Source organism: Thalassophryne amazonica, unplaced genomic scaffold (assembly GCF_902500255.1).
Source record: "Thalassophryne amazonica unplaced genomic scaffold, fThaAma1.1, whole genome shotgun sequence".
Lineage (NCBI taxonomy): Eukaryota > Metazoa > Chordata > Actinopteri > Batrachoidiformes > Batrachoididae > Thalassophryne > Thalassophryne amazonica.
In genome coordinates, this window is record NW_022986252.1 from 332,369 (window position 1) to 350,967 (window position 18,599).

The 18,599-nt window shown below is 40.5% G+C and overlaps 1 protein-coding gene across 4 annotated transcripts in view; it reads left to right on the forward strand.

Annotated features, from left to right (window-relative positions):
- Positions 1 to 18,599, forward strand: part of LOC117505819 — a 191,633-nt gene that overhangs the window by 159,828 nt on the left and 13,206 nt on the right. For 3 of the 4 annotated variants that reach the window (XM_034165358.1, XM_034165360.1, XM_034165361.1), the window contains one exon: positions 4,682 to 4,786. In XM_034165358.1, coding sequence (XP_034021249.1) covers positions 4,682 to 4,786 — 105 coding nt within the window. Of the gene's footprint in view, positions 1 to 4,676; positions 4,787 to 18,599 lie in introns of all 4 variants that reach the window. The other variant, XM_034165359.1, reaches the window with a different exon arrangement.

Here is an 18,599-nt window from a genome sequence, read left to right on the forward strand (position 1 = left end):
TATCAGTGTGTTCATCTGCTATATGATATATTTAACTGAAATTACTGATCCAAACAACCAATGATTTATAAAAGAAAATCATGAAAATTATCAGGGGTGCCAAAACTTTTACATACAACTGTATACATACATATATACAGTGAGGCCAAAAAGTATTTGGTCAGTCCCTGATTGCGCAAGTTCTCCTACTTAGGAAGATGAGAGAGGTCTGTAATTTTCATCATTGGTACACTTCAACTGTGAGAGACAAAATGAGAAAGAAAAATCCAGAAAATCACATTGTAAGATTTTTAAAGAATTTATTTGGAAATTATGGTGGAAAATAAGTATTTGGTCAATAACAAACAAGCAAGATTTCTGGCTCTCACAGACCTGTAACTTCTTCTTTAAGAAGCTCTTCTGTCCTCCACCTGTTACCTGTATTAATGGCACCTGTTAGAACCTGTTATCTGTATAAAAGACACCTGTCCACAGCCTCAAACAATCAGACTCCAAACTCAGCCATGGCCAAGACCAAAGATCTGTTAAAGGACACCAGGAAGAACATTGTAGATGTGCACCAGGTTGGGAAGAGTAAATCTACAATAGTCAAGCAGGTTGGTGTGAATAAATCAACTGTGAGACCAATTGTAAGAAAATGGAAGTCATGCAAGACCATTGATAATCTCCCTCGATCTGGGGCTCCACACAAGATGTCATCCCGTGGGGTCAAAATGATCATGAGAACAGTGAACAAAAATCCCAGAACTACACAGAGGGACCTGATGAATGACCTGCAGAGACCTGGGACCAAAGTAACAAAGGCTACATACTATGCAGAGAGGGACTCAAATCCTGCAGTGCCAGGCGTGTCCCCCTGCTTAAGCCAGTACATGTCCAGGCCTGTCTGAAGTTTGCCAGAGAGCATATGGATGATCCAGAAGAGGACTGGTAGAATATCATATGGTCAGATGAAACCAAAATAGAACTTTGTGGTAAAAACTAGGGCTGGGCAACGTTAACGCGCTAACGTTGCGTTAATTATTGAGGTCATTATCACAATTTTGTCCCTCCCCTTAACGCTGCGTTTTTTTGTTTGTGTTTTTTTTTTTTAGCCTTTTATGACTGTTGCTCGTTGCCTTTTATTTTGAAAGCATCAGTCGGGGGCGAGCTTATGCTGCTGCTTCCTGCTGATAGCTGAGTTCACACAGAAAATGACACGAGGATCGAGAAAAGTACAGGCTATGCAATGCACAACAAAACAAAATGCAGAAAGACGCCGAACTTTTGAATGGACATTTTCGGTACAAAGTTCTACAGGATCAGGCCCTCGAATAAATAATCTCGAATAGCCGAACGTGTCCCCGCGGTGAACACAGCTTTTCGGTGGTTTTCATGTCAACCTATAACTCCATACACATCCATAAATTATACGGATTTTTCCAAGTTTCAGAGTCATACGGACGTACAAATAAAGTCGGATATTCAGGGTTTGGTCTGTAATAAACCATTTCTGCAGCGCGGCTCCACTTTGAAACCATGAACCATTGAAGCAATGCTTCGATCCAGTAGCTCGTTGGTTCTTTGATTCACTGCTCTTCCGAAAAGGCAAGCCGCTTCTTAACCCCTCGCAAAGCCATTAAAATATCGTCAGTCACTTTTGTGTGGATTAAAGTCATTAACTGGGCCTCTTGTCTTGTTGCTGTCAAGAAACGAGAATCGTCCTCCGTTCCGTTCACACAGCTCGAAACGCTGCGCGGCTGAGACAGTCCGGTCGGAATTAATAACTTCAAAATGAATCGCCACTTTAAATAAAATGACACTTCTTTCCAAATATAATACAGACAAGAAACTACAATCGACTAAAACGTTTTTTTTTCCTCCCAAAATGAAACGTGCTGTATTTTCTTTTCAAATTACATCCTGAAGTGAAGCACAGCAGCTCTAAGCTCAGCTCAGATATATGGAAACACATTCATGCCAATAATGTCTGAAAGGAAATGCTTTTGACAAAAACTACAGATTTTGTTTATTCCTATTTATGTCCAGAGATCAAGGATTCACCATGTAGAGTTCATTATGTACAAAGTTTAAGGATCCAGTGACCAAATTCATATTTATTTACTTTAAGACTTAATAAAATGTTCAATTTCAATTCAGTTTAATCGGCTTATAAAGTGCCAAATCACAACAAAATCTAAATATACTAAAACAAATACGTCACAATTGTACACATATGAAATTGTGGTATGTGTACAACTGTGACGTATTTGTTTTAGTATATTTAGTCATGGACATGAATATTGTTTCTTTTCAGCACTGTAGCCAGGCTGACAAAGAGTCAGAGCTCTATTGAGCCGAGTATTCCTTTAACTTTAACTAGTAATGACTTCATGACTTTCTTTGCTAATAAAATTTTAACTATTAGAGAAAAAATTACTCATAACCATCCCAAAGACGTATCGTTATCTTTGGCTGCTTTCAGTGATGCCGGTATTTGGTTAGACTCTTTCTCTCCGATTGTTCTGTCTGAGTTATTTTCATTAGTTACTTCATCCAAACCATCAACATGTCTATTAGACCCCATTCCTACCAGGCTGCTCAAGGAAGCCCTACCATTACTTAATGCTTCGATCTTAAATATGATCAATCTATCTTTATTAGTTGGCTATGTACCACAGGCTTTTAAGGTGGCAGTAATTAAACCATTACTTAAAAAGCCATCACTTGACCCAGCTATCTTAGCTAATTATAGGCCAATCTCCAACCTTCCTTTTCTCTCAAAAATTCTTGAAATGGTAGTTGTAAAACAGCTAACTGATCATCTGCAGATGAATGGTCTATTTGAAGAGTTTCAGTCAGGTTTTAGAATTCATCATAGTACAGAAACAGCATTAGTGAAGGTTACAAATGATCTTCTTATGGCCTCGGACAGTGGACTCATCTCTGTGCTTGTCCTGTTAGACCTCAGTGCTGCTTTTGATACTGTTGACCATAAAATTTTATTACAGAGATTAGAGCATGCCATAGGTATTAAAGGCACTGCGCTGCGGTGGTTTGAATCATATTTATCTAATAGATTACAATTTGTTCATGTAAATGGGGAATCTTCTTCACAGACTAAGGTTAATTATGGAGTTCCACAAGGTTCTGTGCTAGGACCAATTTTATTCACTTTATACATGCTTCCCTTAGGCAGTATTATTAGACGGCATTGCGTAAATTTTCATTGTTACGCAGATGATACCCAGCTTTATCTTTCCATGAAGCCAGAGGACACACACCAATTAGCTAAACTGCAGGATTGTCTTACAGACATAAAGACATGGATGACCTCTAATTTCCTGCTTTTAAACTCAGATAAAACTGAAGTTATTGTACTTGGCCCCACAAATCTTAGAAACATGGTGTCTAACCAGATCCTTACTCTGGATGGCATTACCCTGACCTCTAGTAATACTGTGAGAAATCTTGGAGTCATTTTTGATCAGGATATGTCCTTCAATGCGCATATTAAACAAATATGTAGGACTGCTTTTTTGCATTTACGCAATATCTCTAAAATTAGAAAGGTCTTGTCTCAGAGTGACGCTGAAAAACTAATTCATGCATTTATTTCCTCTAGGCTGGACTACTGTAATTCATTATTATCAGGTTGTCCTAAAAGTTCCCTGAAAATCCTTCAGTTAATTCAAAATGCTGCAGCTAGAGTACTAACGGGGACTAGAAGGAGAGAGCAAATCTCACCCATATTGGCCTCTCTTCATTGGCTTCCTGTTAATTCTACAATAGAATTTAAAATTCTTCTTCTTACTTATAAGGTTTTGAATAATCAGGTCCCATCTTATCTTAGGGACCTCATAGTACCATATCACCCCAATAGAGCGCTTCGCTCTCAGACTGCAGGCTTACTTGTAGTTCCTAGGGTTTGTAAGAGTAGAATGGGAGGCAGAGCCTTCAGCTTTCAGGCTCCTCTCCTGTGGAACCAGCTCCCAATTCGGATCAGGGAGACAGACACCCTCTACTTTTAAGATTAGGCTTAAAACTTTCCTTTTTGCTAAAGCTTATAGTTAGGGCTGGATCAGGTGACCCTGAACCATCCCTTAGTTATGCTGCTATAGACTTAGACTGCTGGGGGGTTCCCATGATGCAGTGAGTGATTCTTTCTCTTTTTGCTCTGTATGCACCACTCTGCATTTAATCATTAGTGATTGATCTCTGCTCCCCTCCACAGCATGTCTTTTTCCTGGTTCTCTCCATCAGCCCCAACCAGTCCCAGCAGAAGACTGCCCCTCCCTGAGCCTGGTTCTGCTGGAGGTTTCTTCCTGTTAAAAGGGAGTTTTTCCTTCCCACTGTCACCAAGTGCTTGCTCACAGGGGGTCATTTTGACCGTTGGGGTTTTTCCGTAATTATTGTATTGCTTTTGCCTTACAATATAAAGCGCCTTGGGGCAACTGTTTGTTGTGATTTGGCGCTATATAAATAAAATTGATTTGATTTGATTTATTGCTATTTAACGTTTGTGATTAGCACTGTAGCACTTTTTTCTGGTTTTATGTTTCATCCTGTAAGACGTGTTGTCTAAGACATCTGAAACTACAGACTTCAACTGCAAACCAAATCTGCCTGCAGGTATCAATAAAATAGCCTGGATTCAACCTGTGGAGGTGGAAAAACCTTTTCACTGCTCTGTTTCCTGCAGGCGACCAGTCAGAGGCCGGCGTACCCACAGAGCCGCCCCCCAGTCACTCCAGCTGTACAGGCTGTCCAGGTTCCTGCAGCTGCAGCAGAGCCACATGGACCTCAGGTACCACAAACAAGCATGTGCTTAGGAGCTACAATCCACATGAACATGGTCATTGACACAGTTGTTACTTTATCTGACCATGACAGCGTATTAATATTCAAATCACATCACGAATGTGGCCTCATAGTGGAGACTACCAGCTTTAATTTATGGATTATACATATATATTCCCTGTTTGCTACTCTGACGTTGGGGAACCGCACTATAAAGAAACAGACTGATAGGCTAAGGAACAGCTTTTTCCTCAGAGCTGAAGTCTCCATCCCCCCACCCCATCCCCCTGTTACAAACACAGACATTCAGTAACAAATATCAATAAATATTACAGGCTGTTTACATATCTAAAGTATCGTACCTCATTAAGCATTAAGTGGCCTAATAATTTGCTATGCACCTTCTTTTTTTTTTGTCTTTTTTTTGCACTGTCGCACTTATCACTTTTTGTATTTAAAGGCCTACTGGGGAGAGGATTATTTGCGCATGAATTGAGTATACAAATTTCGGGCGTTTGTCATCATCCGCAACAAAATTGACCAAAAATGACAAATGTCCCACTATGAATTACGGATATATTAATAATGTACTGTATAGCAAATATATGACGAACAATCACGGTTGTATAACGCATGTATTGAGGAAACGGATCGGACACATTGCGATTATCACGGCAGCATTACGGATATATTGTTAATGCATCACACACGTGTTGTGTGTGCGCAGCATCTGCATTGCGGTCATAAAAGAAGCGTTTTTCAGCATCACTATTCACACCAACACCACAGCCTCTGGAGCATTATCTGGACTCGGACAAGTTGATTGGTATTGTAATGAACATAGAGTTGATGTTCATGCGGGAGGGGGGAAGACGCTCGGGGTTGTGAGACGGTGTTTTTTTCCAAAAAGAGAGAGTTCAATGTGAGTTGCAGCTGTAACAGCAACTCAATTTCAATTTATTTTCATTTATGTAGCACCAAATCACGAGTTGCCTCAAAGCACTTCACACAGGTAGCTCCTCCTTTTGTTGGAGGTAAATAAATGTTCTGAAAGAGGACTGAGGTCCATGGCTGACTTCTCTGCAGCTGGGGATTTACAGTATGTTGTTGGATGGCAGCAGCCATTAGGTCTTTGGGGATCCATACCTACATCTGCACGTCTCCACAGCTGGAGTGGCACTGACTGGCAGGTATGTCGATTTCTGCCACATACTACTTTGGGTTTACCTGACGTGTTTGTTATGCATACGCAAATTGTCCGCAAATCAGATGCAAAGCAGATGTAATACAAATGTTTTATTTGTGGCCAATCTGTATGCATTCGCTACAACTTATTTTAGTTTGTGATGTGGACGTGTTAGGCATGATATATATCTGTTTTACACACTGTCCCAGTCTGCTGCCAAGCCGCCAATCCCCGTCAATTGCGGATATCAGCGGATAACGGCGGATATTCAGCACATAGCTTCAGTATGTACTGAGTATGTGTTGAGTATGTATTGAGTATGCAAGGCAGATGTCATCCGCATCCAAAATTTTGTGCAGCTCAAAAATCCTGACAACGGAAAATGTGCCTCTGCGGATAATTGCGGATGGGTGCGGGTGTCGGCCGACTCATACAAGCATGTTTCACGGATATTGCGGATGTTTAGTGACTCTGAGCCAATTTTGTGCACAATCCATATGCAAATTTTCCTAAACGCCAGTGGGACCAGGCCTTACGGTCTTGTTGGAATTGTCACATCGATCATAACTGCAGTTTTCTTTCCCTTGTCAACCACCACTAAGTCTGGTTGGTTGGTCATCAGCTGCTTGTCTGTCTGGAAACTGAAGTCCCACAGCACCTCAGCCCTGTCCTTCTCAACCACTCAACCACTTATCATGGTGTCTCCCATCGGGACTAGAGGATTTCTAATCTGTATGCAGCACAAATGTTCCTGTAAATGCTTGCTGACACTTGGTTGTGCCTCTCGGTGTATGCTGTCTGAACTTGCATCCTGCTACTATGTGCTGGACTGTCTCTGGGGCACATTTGCACAGCCTGCAGCTTGGGATGTGGTGGACTCCTGCCTCTATGGATCTTGCACTGACGGCTTGTTCCTGTGCTGCCATGATCAGAACCTCTGTGCTGCCTGAAGCATTCTTGTAGCAGCTGATCTCGGGGGCCATCTTCCTGATGTATTCATGGATGCTCCTGGTCTCATCCTGGACTGTGGCTCTGATACTCACTAATCCTCACCCTCCCTCCTTCTGTTGCTCATAGAGCCTCAGGGTACTGGACTTTGAGTGGAAACCTCCATGCTTTGTGAGGTGTTTTTGTGTCTCAACATCAGTGGTATCTATCTCCTGCTGTGGCCAACTTATTATCCCAGCTGGGTGTCTGATGACTGGTCGGGAGTATGCATTGATGGTGCAGATCTTATTCCTACCATTGAACTGGCTTCTCAGCACCACTCTTACCTTCTGGAGATAAGGAAAGACAGGCTGTTTCTGACCTTCTTGCATCTTCATCATGGTTCCTGTTTTCTTGTGGGATTCCCACGTACTTGTAGCTGTCCTGTATGTCTGCTGTCCTGCTTTCTGGTAACTCCGCCCCCTCAGTCTGGATCACCTTCCCTCCCTTTGCCACCATTTGGCCACAGTTATCCAGTCTGAATGACACCCCAATACCCTCAGTGTAGATCCTCATGAGGTGGATCAGTGAGTCAATGTCTTACTGAATCTTGGCATATGGTGTATCTGGAAAGTATTCACAGTGCTTCACTTTTTCCACATTTTATGTTACAGCCTTGTTCCACAATGGATGAAATTCATTTTCCCCCTCAAAATTCCACTCACAACACCCCATAATGACAACATGAAAAAATTTCTTTTGAAATTTTTGCAAATTTATTACAATTGAAAAACCAGTATTCACAGCCTTTGCTCAATACTTTGTTGATGTACCTTTGGCAGCAATTACAGCCTCAAGTCTTCTTGAATATGATGCCACAAGCCATTTTGCCATATGCAAATTGTATGGATATCAAGCTTTTGTTGGCAAATGTTGTATTAAGTTTATTGATAAAATGCTTAAGAGTGGTAACAATATTGTCAGTACCATTTGTAATATGGGTCTTTGAGGTTCCCATTCTATAATTGGTGCTAATATGAGGCATCTCTTTTTTAAATTTGAATGTGATATTAGTAATGTTACTGCCTTTTGGCAACAAAATTTTGATGAGGATGTTTTTAGACTCTCTCAACATATTAAAGAGCTGTGGACTATGAGAAATAGCTGTCAAGATAATTTGCTCAGTGAGCAAGAATGTACTGCTATTGTTACTCTTCTATGTACAAGTCCTGGTGCTTTTATGTTATTCTTATTACCTCCACCAAGGAGGTTATGTTTTCACATTTGTCATGGAAATGCTTCAATGCTTATCAGTCCAGTAAGTATCAGAGAAATTGTGGAGAGCTGGACATGTCCAAACTTGTCCTCTGACACGTCGAAACGGAGGTGTTCCTTTGTCTCGCTCAAACAGCGAATCGGTCGTTACACACGAAGCCTCCGCGCGGCTTTCCATGACAAAATCTCTTGTTAAAAGTGAAATCTGCTGGAAAATAGCTGATGTCCAGCTCTTGTGATAACCAGAGAAAGAGCACACGACGGTTTCGTATCCACAGAGCCATCAGCTTAGAAATGATCTGGTGTTTTCTGCCTCGTCGTTGCAGCTCGGAGCGCGGCGCGCCGAGCGTCCTTAAGGGGGTCCTTAAAGCTGTAGTAACAGTCCTTATTCTCTGTGAAGCCCGTAAAATTTTCACCGAAAGCCAGATAAATTTTTCAAATGGTTTTCAGGTGCCAGTCTCTAACAGCTTCTGAAAAAATTCTGATGGAAAAAAAGTCCAAATCATTCCGCCATTTCCAGACAATGAAAATCCGACGAGGGGGCGGGACCACTTCTTCCACAAGGCGTGCTCACAGGCAAATGACATCACCGACAGGCGTGGAAAAACTCACGCATGCGCACAAGGGTTCAAGCATGTCTGACGTGAAAACATATGAATTGAATCCATATAGTTTTAGAAAAAAATAAAAAGGTACAATACTTTATTGACAGACCTCGTAAATTATAAATAACTTTTTAATGATATGAGATAGAAACATACTTTTTTTTGCTGAAAAGTTAACTCTGCAGACTTTCAAGCCACCGTCCACATCTTTGTACTCCTCATAGAAGCTGTGTGATGACATGAGCAATGTGAGTGTCCAATCGGAATTGGTTCACCGTCACATGGTTTTCCAAAAGCCAATCGTAGGGCAGATTCACCTCATGTGACACAACAAAGATTGTTTTTAGGAGTGATGTGTTAATAGTTGGCTCGTTTGACTAGCCCCCTGGCTGCTCCAATGCGCCCTGCACCATTATGCGCAGCGAAAGTGAAAGTGAGCAGATGGAGAGCCTCTCATACAATCTCACATGTTCAAACAGTGTGTGAGTATTAGAACTGCTCGACTAGTTTTCCTGTGAATGTTATTGGATAGGCCTGTGGCAAACACTCTAGCCCTGTTTACCATATCAATGGAGCGAGGTGGGAGGGGCCGCTCCTCAAAGTGAATGAGCCTCGAAGTGTGAATTTTGCTTTCACAGCAGGAGAGAATAAACACACAGTCATGTGACCTTTGTGTAATAGCTGACAGAAATTGCTTTGAGATGAAGACAAACAAAACGCATAGACCATTTTGTATATATTGTTCAAAATGTGCATTTGTGTTTATTGTTTGAACCTTTTTGTTCTACAGTCTTTCACACAAGAGCCCAAATTACCTTTTTAAAGTGTCAAAATAGTTGTTTATTATAGTTTGCTGTGTTTTGAATAAATGTGTGTGGAAAATTATATCGGCTTTACTTTTTCCTTTCTTATTTCTGATTGTAAACCTTTATTACACTTATAAAACACAACTATAGCATATATATTTTGAAAGTACAGGTTGTCCTTATATGCATGTCCTGACATAAAACTTGATTGTGGGATGCAGGGAGAGCTGTTAACAGCAATAATAAAATATTTATGCCAGGTGAGTGAACTGTCCAAAAAATGCCCTCTGACTCCAGAGGGCTAACCACTGATTCTGAAACATGATGGTAGATGTGTGAAATGATGTGGAATAAGTCTCTTTGCCAAAGGGTATTCCATGTGACATCAGTGACCCTATGGCCTTGGCGGAGGTTTGTGCTCTCCGAGTGCTTCTAGTTTTTATTATATTTTGTTTTTACTTGTTTTATTTTTATAGTACTGCTTTTTGTTTTAAAGGTTTGTGAATAAAGAAATACAGACAGACAGACCAGCTTGGTGCACCTATCTTTGGACAGCTTGGTCCATTCCTCTTTGCAGCACCTCTCAACAGGGGCGTCAGACTGGGGGGGGGGGGGGGGGGGGGAAGAAGGGTACTATATACCCAGGGCCCAGAGCATGGGGGGGCACAAAAAACTGGCATTAAATACATTTTTGTGTTGCATGTTATTAATGTCCATACAATTCATGTTGTAAAAGAATATAATTAGAATGAATGTATAAATGTTGTGAAACATAATTCTGCTCTAACAATAATATTGAAAGATCTCTGAGGGCCCTTCCACCCCTGCACAGTTGTACAATGGTTTAGTCCAGGCGCACAGGCGGCACTCTGCCACACACACACACACACACACACACACACACACACACACACACACACACACACACACACACACACACACACACACACACACACACATCCCAAACGGGATCTGACAGAAAGAGGTGTTTAGTAGTGCTGAAACAGCTAATCGATTTATTTGATTATTAAAATAGTTGTCAACTAATTTAGTCATCAGTTAGTTGTTAAATAACTGTTTTACCGCAAATGTTTTGTTCCTTCCATATAAATCAACCGTTTCTGAGGCTTTGCTTTGAACCTTGAACCAATCGAAGCAGTGATTCGCAGATTGAAGCAGTGCTTTGATCTGGTGCTTTGTTGATTCAGTGTTTTATTTCGCTTAATCTTAACTTTTAATTTAATTTTCCCAACTAAAACCCCAAAGAGCATATGTCTGTGAGTAACATTTACCTTATGTTAATCTGACCTGTTATGGTCTTCTGAAACAGTTGATAGATGTATAACTTAAAAACAGGACCGATGCTAATGCGTTAGCATGTCTATGGCGTTTTCAGTGTTAAAGTTAGCATTAAGCTGTTGCAGCTGTCGGCACATTTGTTTTCTGTATAATAAATAATGGCTCAGCGTTTGTTGTCGTAAAAGAGTCAAATGCATTAAAAATTGTAATTTATTCATTTATTTTTATTTATATATCAATAATAATAATAATACAGGGCTGTGAAAACTCTGCGGATCCGCGGAATTCCGCGGATTTCATTGTGGGGAGGGGGGCGGGGGTGTTAGTGTTGTACTCTTTAATCGTGATCGTTACTGAGTTTTTAAAATGCTTATCGCAAAGCTTTCTCTTTTTTTACGACATCATGCATGTTTTATAAGTCCGCGGACACTGATCTGTGTGTTACAGATACAACTCAGTTTCCTCGGATCTGCAGAGTTTCGAGATTAAATGCCACTCAAAGCCTGGTTGTTACGACAGTTGTCATAAAGCGAGACTGGTTGGTTGCTGCGGTGACACTGTGTGGCTCCTGTGCGAAGCTAGATGAACGTAGCGTGTGGACATCACAAACTTTTACAACTTTCAAGTTTTTAAAAGAATTTTGCAGCATGTCTGTGTCACGGAGCGACATCAGACAGAGAGAAGATGATGAGAAAGATGGTTTGAAAAAGTCTGATAAGGACAAGAATCCGTGGAATTGTTGCTGACTTCATGAACACACCTGAAAGATAAACGGGAAAAGTGAACTTTTAAGAATTTTTTTTCTCTCTCTGGAAAATAAACATTGTGCTGTTCAAACAGGATTTCAGAAAAGATTATGTGTCTTTTTTTTCTTTCATTAATGTAGACTTTCTTTCATTGAAAAAAGACACTGTGGCTTTGAATGAATTTAGGCTACATGAATTTACACGACAATGTAAATTAGTTTTTATTAATGTAGACTTTTTTAATGGGAAAAAGACACTGTGGCTTTGAGTGGATTTACAGCAATTTACACAAGAATGTGTGGCTTTTTTACTATAATGTATGTTATTGATATTTTACCATGATTTTCCAAATATTCTACAATCTTTAGCTGTGGTTTTTGAAATACTTTAACAGTCTTTTCAGTCTTCATGAATTTCATGTTGTTGGGAAAGTGTAATGACACGGACCCACAACAGGGGGCGCAAATGAACGGACAATAGATGAGCCAAAAATACAACACTTTACTGTTGTGAAATGTGCACAACGAAATACAGACAAATGCAGAATTTGGATTACAGTCAAAAGTACAAAGGTGACGTGTGGGCAGGCTCGAGGATAGGAGACGTCCGTCCAGAGAAGAGCCGGATCCCACACGATTTCCACTGCCACCAAACCCGGAGGATACTGGAGCCGCCAAGTCCTGAGTCCCCAGGTGACCACCGTCTCCGGCTGTCGGATCTGGTACTGCTGGCAGGAAACAAAAACAGAAAACAAGGTGAGCGTGTTTGACACTCAGTAACTCCTCGTACCAGTTCAGTTCAGGCAGGTGGGAAATACACCTCCACCTCTGCAAATATGTACACAGTCTTTTACAGAACCTGAACAGTCACTTGTCTCACTGATCGTGAAGGGTGCAATCCGTCACCCTGCCGTCACCGACCAGCTCAGCCTCCAGCTGATGCAAGTAACCAGGTACTCCTGTAACAGACAAACAGTTGAAGTGCGATACGGCACAGCTACGGCTGAGGATTATTACCTCTAATGGTAGGCGATATCTCGGCAGCGGGGTGGAGATGTCGTTCGGCTCTTGTAGGGTGAGTGATGACGTGGTGATTGGTGACAGCTGTCATAGTTGATGAGTGACAGCTGTCACTCCCGGCTGTTCCTGCGAGGCGGCAGCGCCCTCTTGTGCCCGAAGCCCGCACTACAGGCAGGGCGCCTTCTGGTGGTGGGCCAGCAGTATCTCCTCTTCAGCGGCCCACGCAACACGTAGTTTAATTGTTCTGAGTTAATGCCTAATTTGGTTTACAATTAAAAGGAAAGTCATTCCAGGTCCTACTTCCACGTCATACTCTGTTATTTCAACATGATCACTGACGGTTCAAATGAAAGGTTGAATATAGGATTATTTAAATATGCACTAATTTTGAGATTTGTTCTTCCAGGAGATGATGAAAATGTGTCAGTAGATGAAAATTTCATTTGGTTTCTGGGGCCACACAAAGCCCTAGACCCCGGCTCCTCGGGGGGGCAGACCCCCTACGAATTTTCCTTGCATTTCACAATTTTCATTTCACAGCCCTGATAATAGAAACAACAACAATAATAGTAATAATAACTAATAATGCCACAATACAGTTTTAGAGAAACGGACAAAAAGAGTCTGATAAAACAAAACAGAAATGATTAAACCAACTAACAATGAACATAAATAAATATAGAAATAAGTGTTTCCTGTGAACACGTAGTGACTCTTAAACCTCCACTTCATCCCTGTTTTATTTAAGTTTAATGACTATTTGTTTTGGTCAAACAACATCTAAGCTGTTTTTTTACACAAGAAAAAAATAAAATGCAGTAAACTGCACATTTGTGTCTTTTTTCATGAAAATATCTTATTAAAGATCACATATTTCTTTTCTTTTGAATCCTTTGAATATTACACTTTCGTCAGGCCTTTAAAATACTTTTGTGGACTCTTGCTGTAATATGTTGTCGGTGGTCTAGATAGTTGCTGTCGGCATCTAAACCTGATGGAAATCTCTCTCTGGTGTGTCGGTGATGTATGTATGTGCAAAATAAAACTAAACACTACTCCAGGTATGTTTTGGACGAGAATATAACATCATAACTTTATTATAAGCTCAAACGTTGATGTTGCGTGATAAAGGCCTTTTAATAATAACTCACTTAAATAAATAATGGCAAAACTCACATGTAAGTTAAAAAAAAAAAACTATTAATCAAAAAAATAATCGACCGATGAACTGATTAGTAAAATAATCGTTAGTTGCAGCCATAGTGTTTAGGCTGAAATAAAATGTCTTTCCTAAAAAATCAAGGTTTGGATTTCAAAAAAGAAGAGAAAAAAGGACAGGGAAAGAAAACTGAGGGAAAGCAGCTGCTAACCAAATTATTTGAAAAGAGAGGTGAGCTTGAAAGCAAGCTATATTGAGTTGGGGGGTCTGGGGGACCAAATTGCATCATTTATTCCTGTGCATTTTAACAGATGGGAATGGTGCGATTTGGTCCCCCAGACCCCCCAACTCAATATTGCTCCCCCAACTTTAAAAAGGGTTCTGACTCCCAGGTGTGATCTACGGTATACATGATTTAGACCTGGTTTGACTACGCATTAGAAATTTGGTGTTTGTGTTAATAAAAAAGAACATAGTGTGTGTGTGTGTGTGTGGGGGGGGGAAGAAGGGTACTATATACCCAGGGCCCAGAGCATGGGGGGGCACAAAAAACTGGCATTAAATACATTTTTGTGTTGCATGTTATTAATGTCCATACAATTCATGTTGTAAAAGAATATAATTAGAATGAATGTATAAATGTTGTGAAACATAATTCTGCTCTAACAATAATATTGAAAGATCTCTGAGGGCCCTTCCACCCCTGCACAGTTGTACAATGGTTTAGTCCAGGCGCACAGGCGGCACTCTGCCACACACACACACACACACACACACACACACACACACACACACACACACACACACACACACACACACACACACACACACACACACACATCCCAAACGGGATCTGACAGAAAGAGGTGTTTAGTAGTGCTGAAACAGCTAATCGATTTATTTGATTATTAAAATAGTTGTCAACTAATTTAGTCATCAGTTAGTTGTTAAATAACTGTTTTACCGCAAATGTTTTGTTCCTTCCATATAAATCAACCGTTTCTGAGGCTTTGCTTTGAACCTTGAACCAATCGAAGCAGTGATTCGCAGATTGAAGCAGTGCTTTGATCTGGTGCTTTGTTGATTCAGTGTTTTATTTCGCTTAATCTTAACTTTTAATTTAATTTTCCCAACTAAAACCCCAAAGAGCATATGTCTGTGAGTAACATTTACCTTGTTATGTTAATCTGACCTGTTATGGTCTTCTGAAACAGTTGATAGATGTATAACTTAAAAACAGGACCGATGCTAATGCGTTAGCATGTCTATGGCGTTTTCAGTGTTAAAGTTAGCATTAAGCTGTTGCAGCTGTCGGCACATTTGTTTTCTGTATAATAAATAATGGCTCAGCGTTTGTTGTCGTAAAAGAGTCAAATGCATTAAAAATTGTAATTTATTCATTTATTTTTATTTATATATCAATAATAATAATAATACAGGGCTGTGAAAACTCTGCGGATCCGCGGAATTCCGCGGATTTCATTGTGGGGAGGGGGGCGGGGGTGTTAGTGTTGTACTCTTTAATCGTGATCGTTACTGAGTTTTTAAAATGCTTATCGCAAAGCTTTCTCTTTTTTTACGACATCATGCATGTTTTATAAGTCCGCGGACACTGATCTGTGTGTTACAGATACAACTCAGTTTCCTCGGATCTGCAGAGTTTCGAGATTAAATGCCACTCAAAGCCTGGTTGTTACGACAGTTGTCATAAAGCGAGACTGGTTGGTTGCTGCGGTGACACTGTGTGGCTCCTGTGCGAAGCTAGATGAACGTAGCGTGTGGACATCACAAACTTTTACAACTTTCAAGTTTTTAAAAGAATTTTGCAGCATGTCTGTGTCACGGAGCGACATCAGACAGAGAGAAGATGATGAGAAAGATGGTTTGAAAAAGTCTGATAAGGACAAGAATCCGTGGAATTGTTGCTGACTTCATGAACACACCTGAAAGATAAACGGGAAAAGTGAACTTTTAAGAATTTTTTTTCTCTCTCTGGAAAATAAACATTGTGCTGTTCAAACAGGATTTCAGAAAAGATTATGTGCCTTTTTTTTCTTTCATTAATGTAGACTTTCTTTCATTGAAAAAAGACACTGTGGCTTTGAATGAATTTAGGCTACATGAATTTACACGACAATGTAAATTAGTTTTTATTAATGTAGACTTTTTTAATGGGAAAAAGACACTGTGGCTTTGAATGAATTTAGGCTACATGAATTTACACGACAATGTAAATTAGTTTTTATTAATGTAGACTTTTTTAATGGGAAAAAGACACTGTGGCTTTGAGTGGATTTACAGCAATTTACACAAGAATGTGTGGCTTTTTTACTATAATGTATGTTATTGATATTTTACCATGATTTTCCAAATATTCTACAATCTTTAGCTGTGGTTTTTGAAATACTTTAACAGTCTTTTCAGTCTTCATGAATTTCATGTTGTTGGGAAAGTGTAATGACACGGACCCACAACAGGGGGCGCAAATGAACGGACAATAGATGAGCCAAAAATACAACACTTTACTGTTGTGAAATGTGCACAACGAAATACAGACAAATGCAGAATTTGGATTACAGTCAAAAGTACAAAGGTGACGTGTGGGCAGGCTCGAGGATAGGAGACGTCCGTCCAGAGAAGAGCCGGATCCCACACGATTTCCACTGCCACCAAACCCGGAGGATACTGGAGCCGCCAAGTCCTGAGTCCCCAGGTGACCACCGTCTCCGGCTGTCGGATCTGGTACTGCTGGCAGGAAACAAAAACAGAAAACAAGGTGAGCGTGTTTGACACTCAGTAACTCCTCGTACCAGTTCAGTTCAGGCAGGTGGGAAATACACCTCCACCTCTGCAAATATGTACACAGTCTTTTACAGAACCTGAACAGTCACTTGTCTCACTGATCGTGAAGGGTGCAATCCGTCACCCTGCCGTCACCGACCAGCTCAGCCTCCAGCTGATGCAAGTAACCAGGTACTCCTGTAACAGACAAACAGTTGAAGTGCGATACGGCACAGCTACGGCTGAGGATTATTACCTCTAATGGTAGGCGATATCTCGGCAGCGGGGTGGAGATGTCGTTCGGCTCTTGTAGGGTGAGTGATGACGTGGTGATTGGTGACAGCTGTCATAGTTGATGAGTGACAGCTGTCACTCCCGGCTGTTCCTGCGAGGCGGCAGCGCCCTCTTGTGCCCGAAGCCCGCACTACAGGCAGGGCGCCTTCTGGTGGTGGGCCAGCAGTATCTCCTCTTCAGCGGCCCACGCAACACGTAGTTTAATTGTTCTGAGTTAATGCCTAATTTGGTTTACAATTAAAAGGAAAGTCATTCCAGGTCCTACTTCCACGTCATACTCTGTTATTTCAACATGATCACTGACGGTTCAAATGAAAGGTTGAATATAGGATTATTTAAATATGCACTAATTTTGAGATTTGTTCTTCCAGGAGATGATGAAAATGTGTCAGTAGATGAAAATTTCATTTGGTTTCTGGGGCCACACAAAGCCCTAGACCCCGGCTCCTCGGGGGGGCAGACCCCCTACGAATTTTCCTTGCATTTCACAATTTTCATTTCACAGCCCTGATAATAGAAACAACAACAATAATAGTAATAATAACTAATAATGCCACAATACAGTTTTAGAGAAACGGACAAAAAGAGTCTGATAAAACAAAACAGAAATGATTAAACCAACTAACAATGAACATAAATAAATATAGAAATAAGTGTTTCCTGTGAACACGTAGTGACTCTTAAACCTCCACTTCATCCCTGTTTTATTTAAGTTTAATGACTATTTGTTTTGGTCAAACAACATCTAAGCTGTTTTTTTACACAAGAAAAAAATAAAATGCAGTAAACTGCACATTTGTGTCTTTTTTCATGAAAATATCTTATTAAAGATCACATATTTCTTTTCTTTTGAATCCTTTGAATATTACACTTTCGTCAGGCCTTTAAAATACTTTTGTGGACTCTTGCTGTAATATGTTGTCGGTGGTCTAGATAGTTGCTGTCGGCATCTAAACCTGATGGAAATCTCTCTCTGGTGTGTCGGTGATGTATGTATGTGCAAAATAAAACTAAACACTACTCCAGGTATGTTTTGGACGAGAATATAACATCATAACTTTATTATAAGCTCAAACGTTGATGTTGCGTGATAAAGGCCTTTTAATAATAACTCACTTAAATAAATAATGGCAAAACTCACATGTAAGTTAAAAAAAAAAAACTATTAATCAAAAAAATAATCGACCGATGAACTGATTAGTAAAATAATCGTTAGTTGCAGCCATAGTGTTTAGGCTGAAATAAAATGTCTTTCCTAAAAAATCAAGGTTTGGATTTCAAAAAAGAAGAGAAAAAAGGACAGGGAAAGAAAACTGAGGGAAAGCAGCTGCTAACCAAATTATTTGAAAAGAGAGGTGAGCTTGAAAGCAAGCTATATTGAGTTGGGGGGTCTGGGGGACCAAATTGCATCATTTATTCCTGTGCATTTTAACAGATGGGAATGGTGCGATTTGGTCCCCCAGACCCCCCAACTCAATATTGCTCCCCCAACTTTAAAAAGGGTTCTGACTCCCAGGTGTGATCTACGGTATACATGATTTAGACCTGGTTTGACTACGCATTAGAAATTTGGTGTTTGTGTTAATAAAAAAGAACATAGTGTGTGTGTGTGTGTGTGGGGGGGGGGGGGGGGTCTTCAATATGGCCTAGGGCCTAGGGCCCTGAATTTGGTGCTACGCCCCTGCCTCTCAAGCTTCATCAGGTTGGATGGGTAGCATCGGTG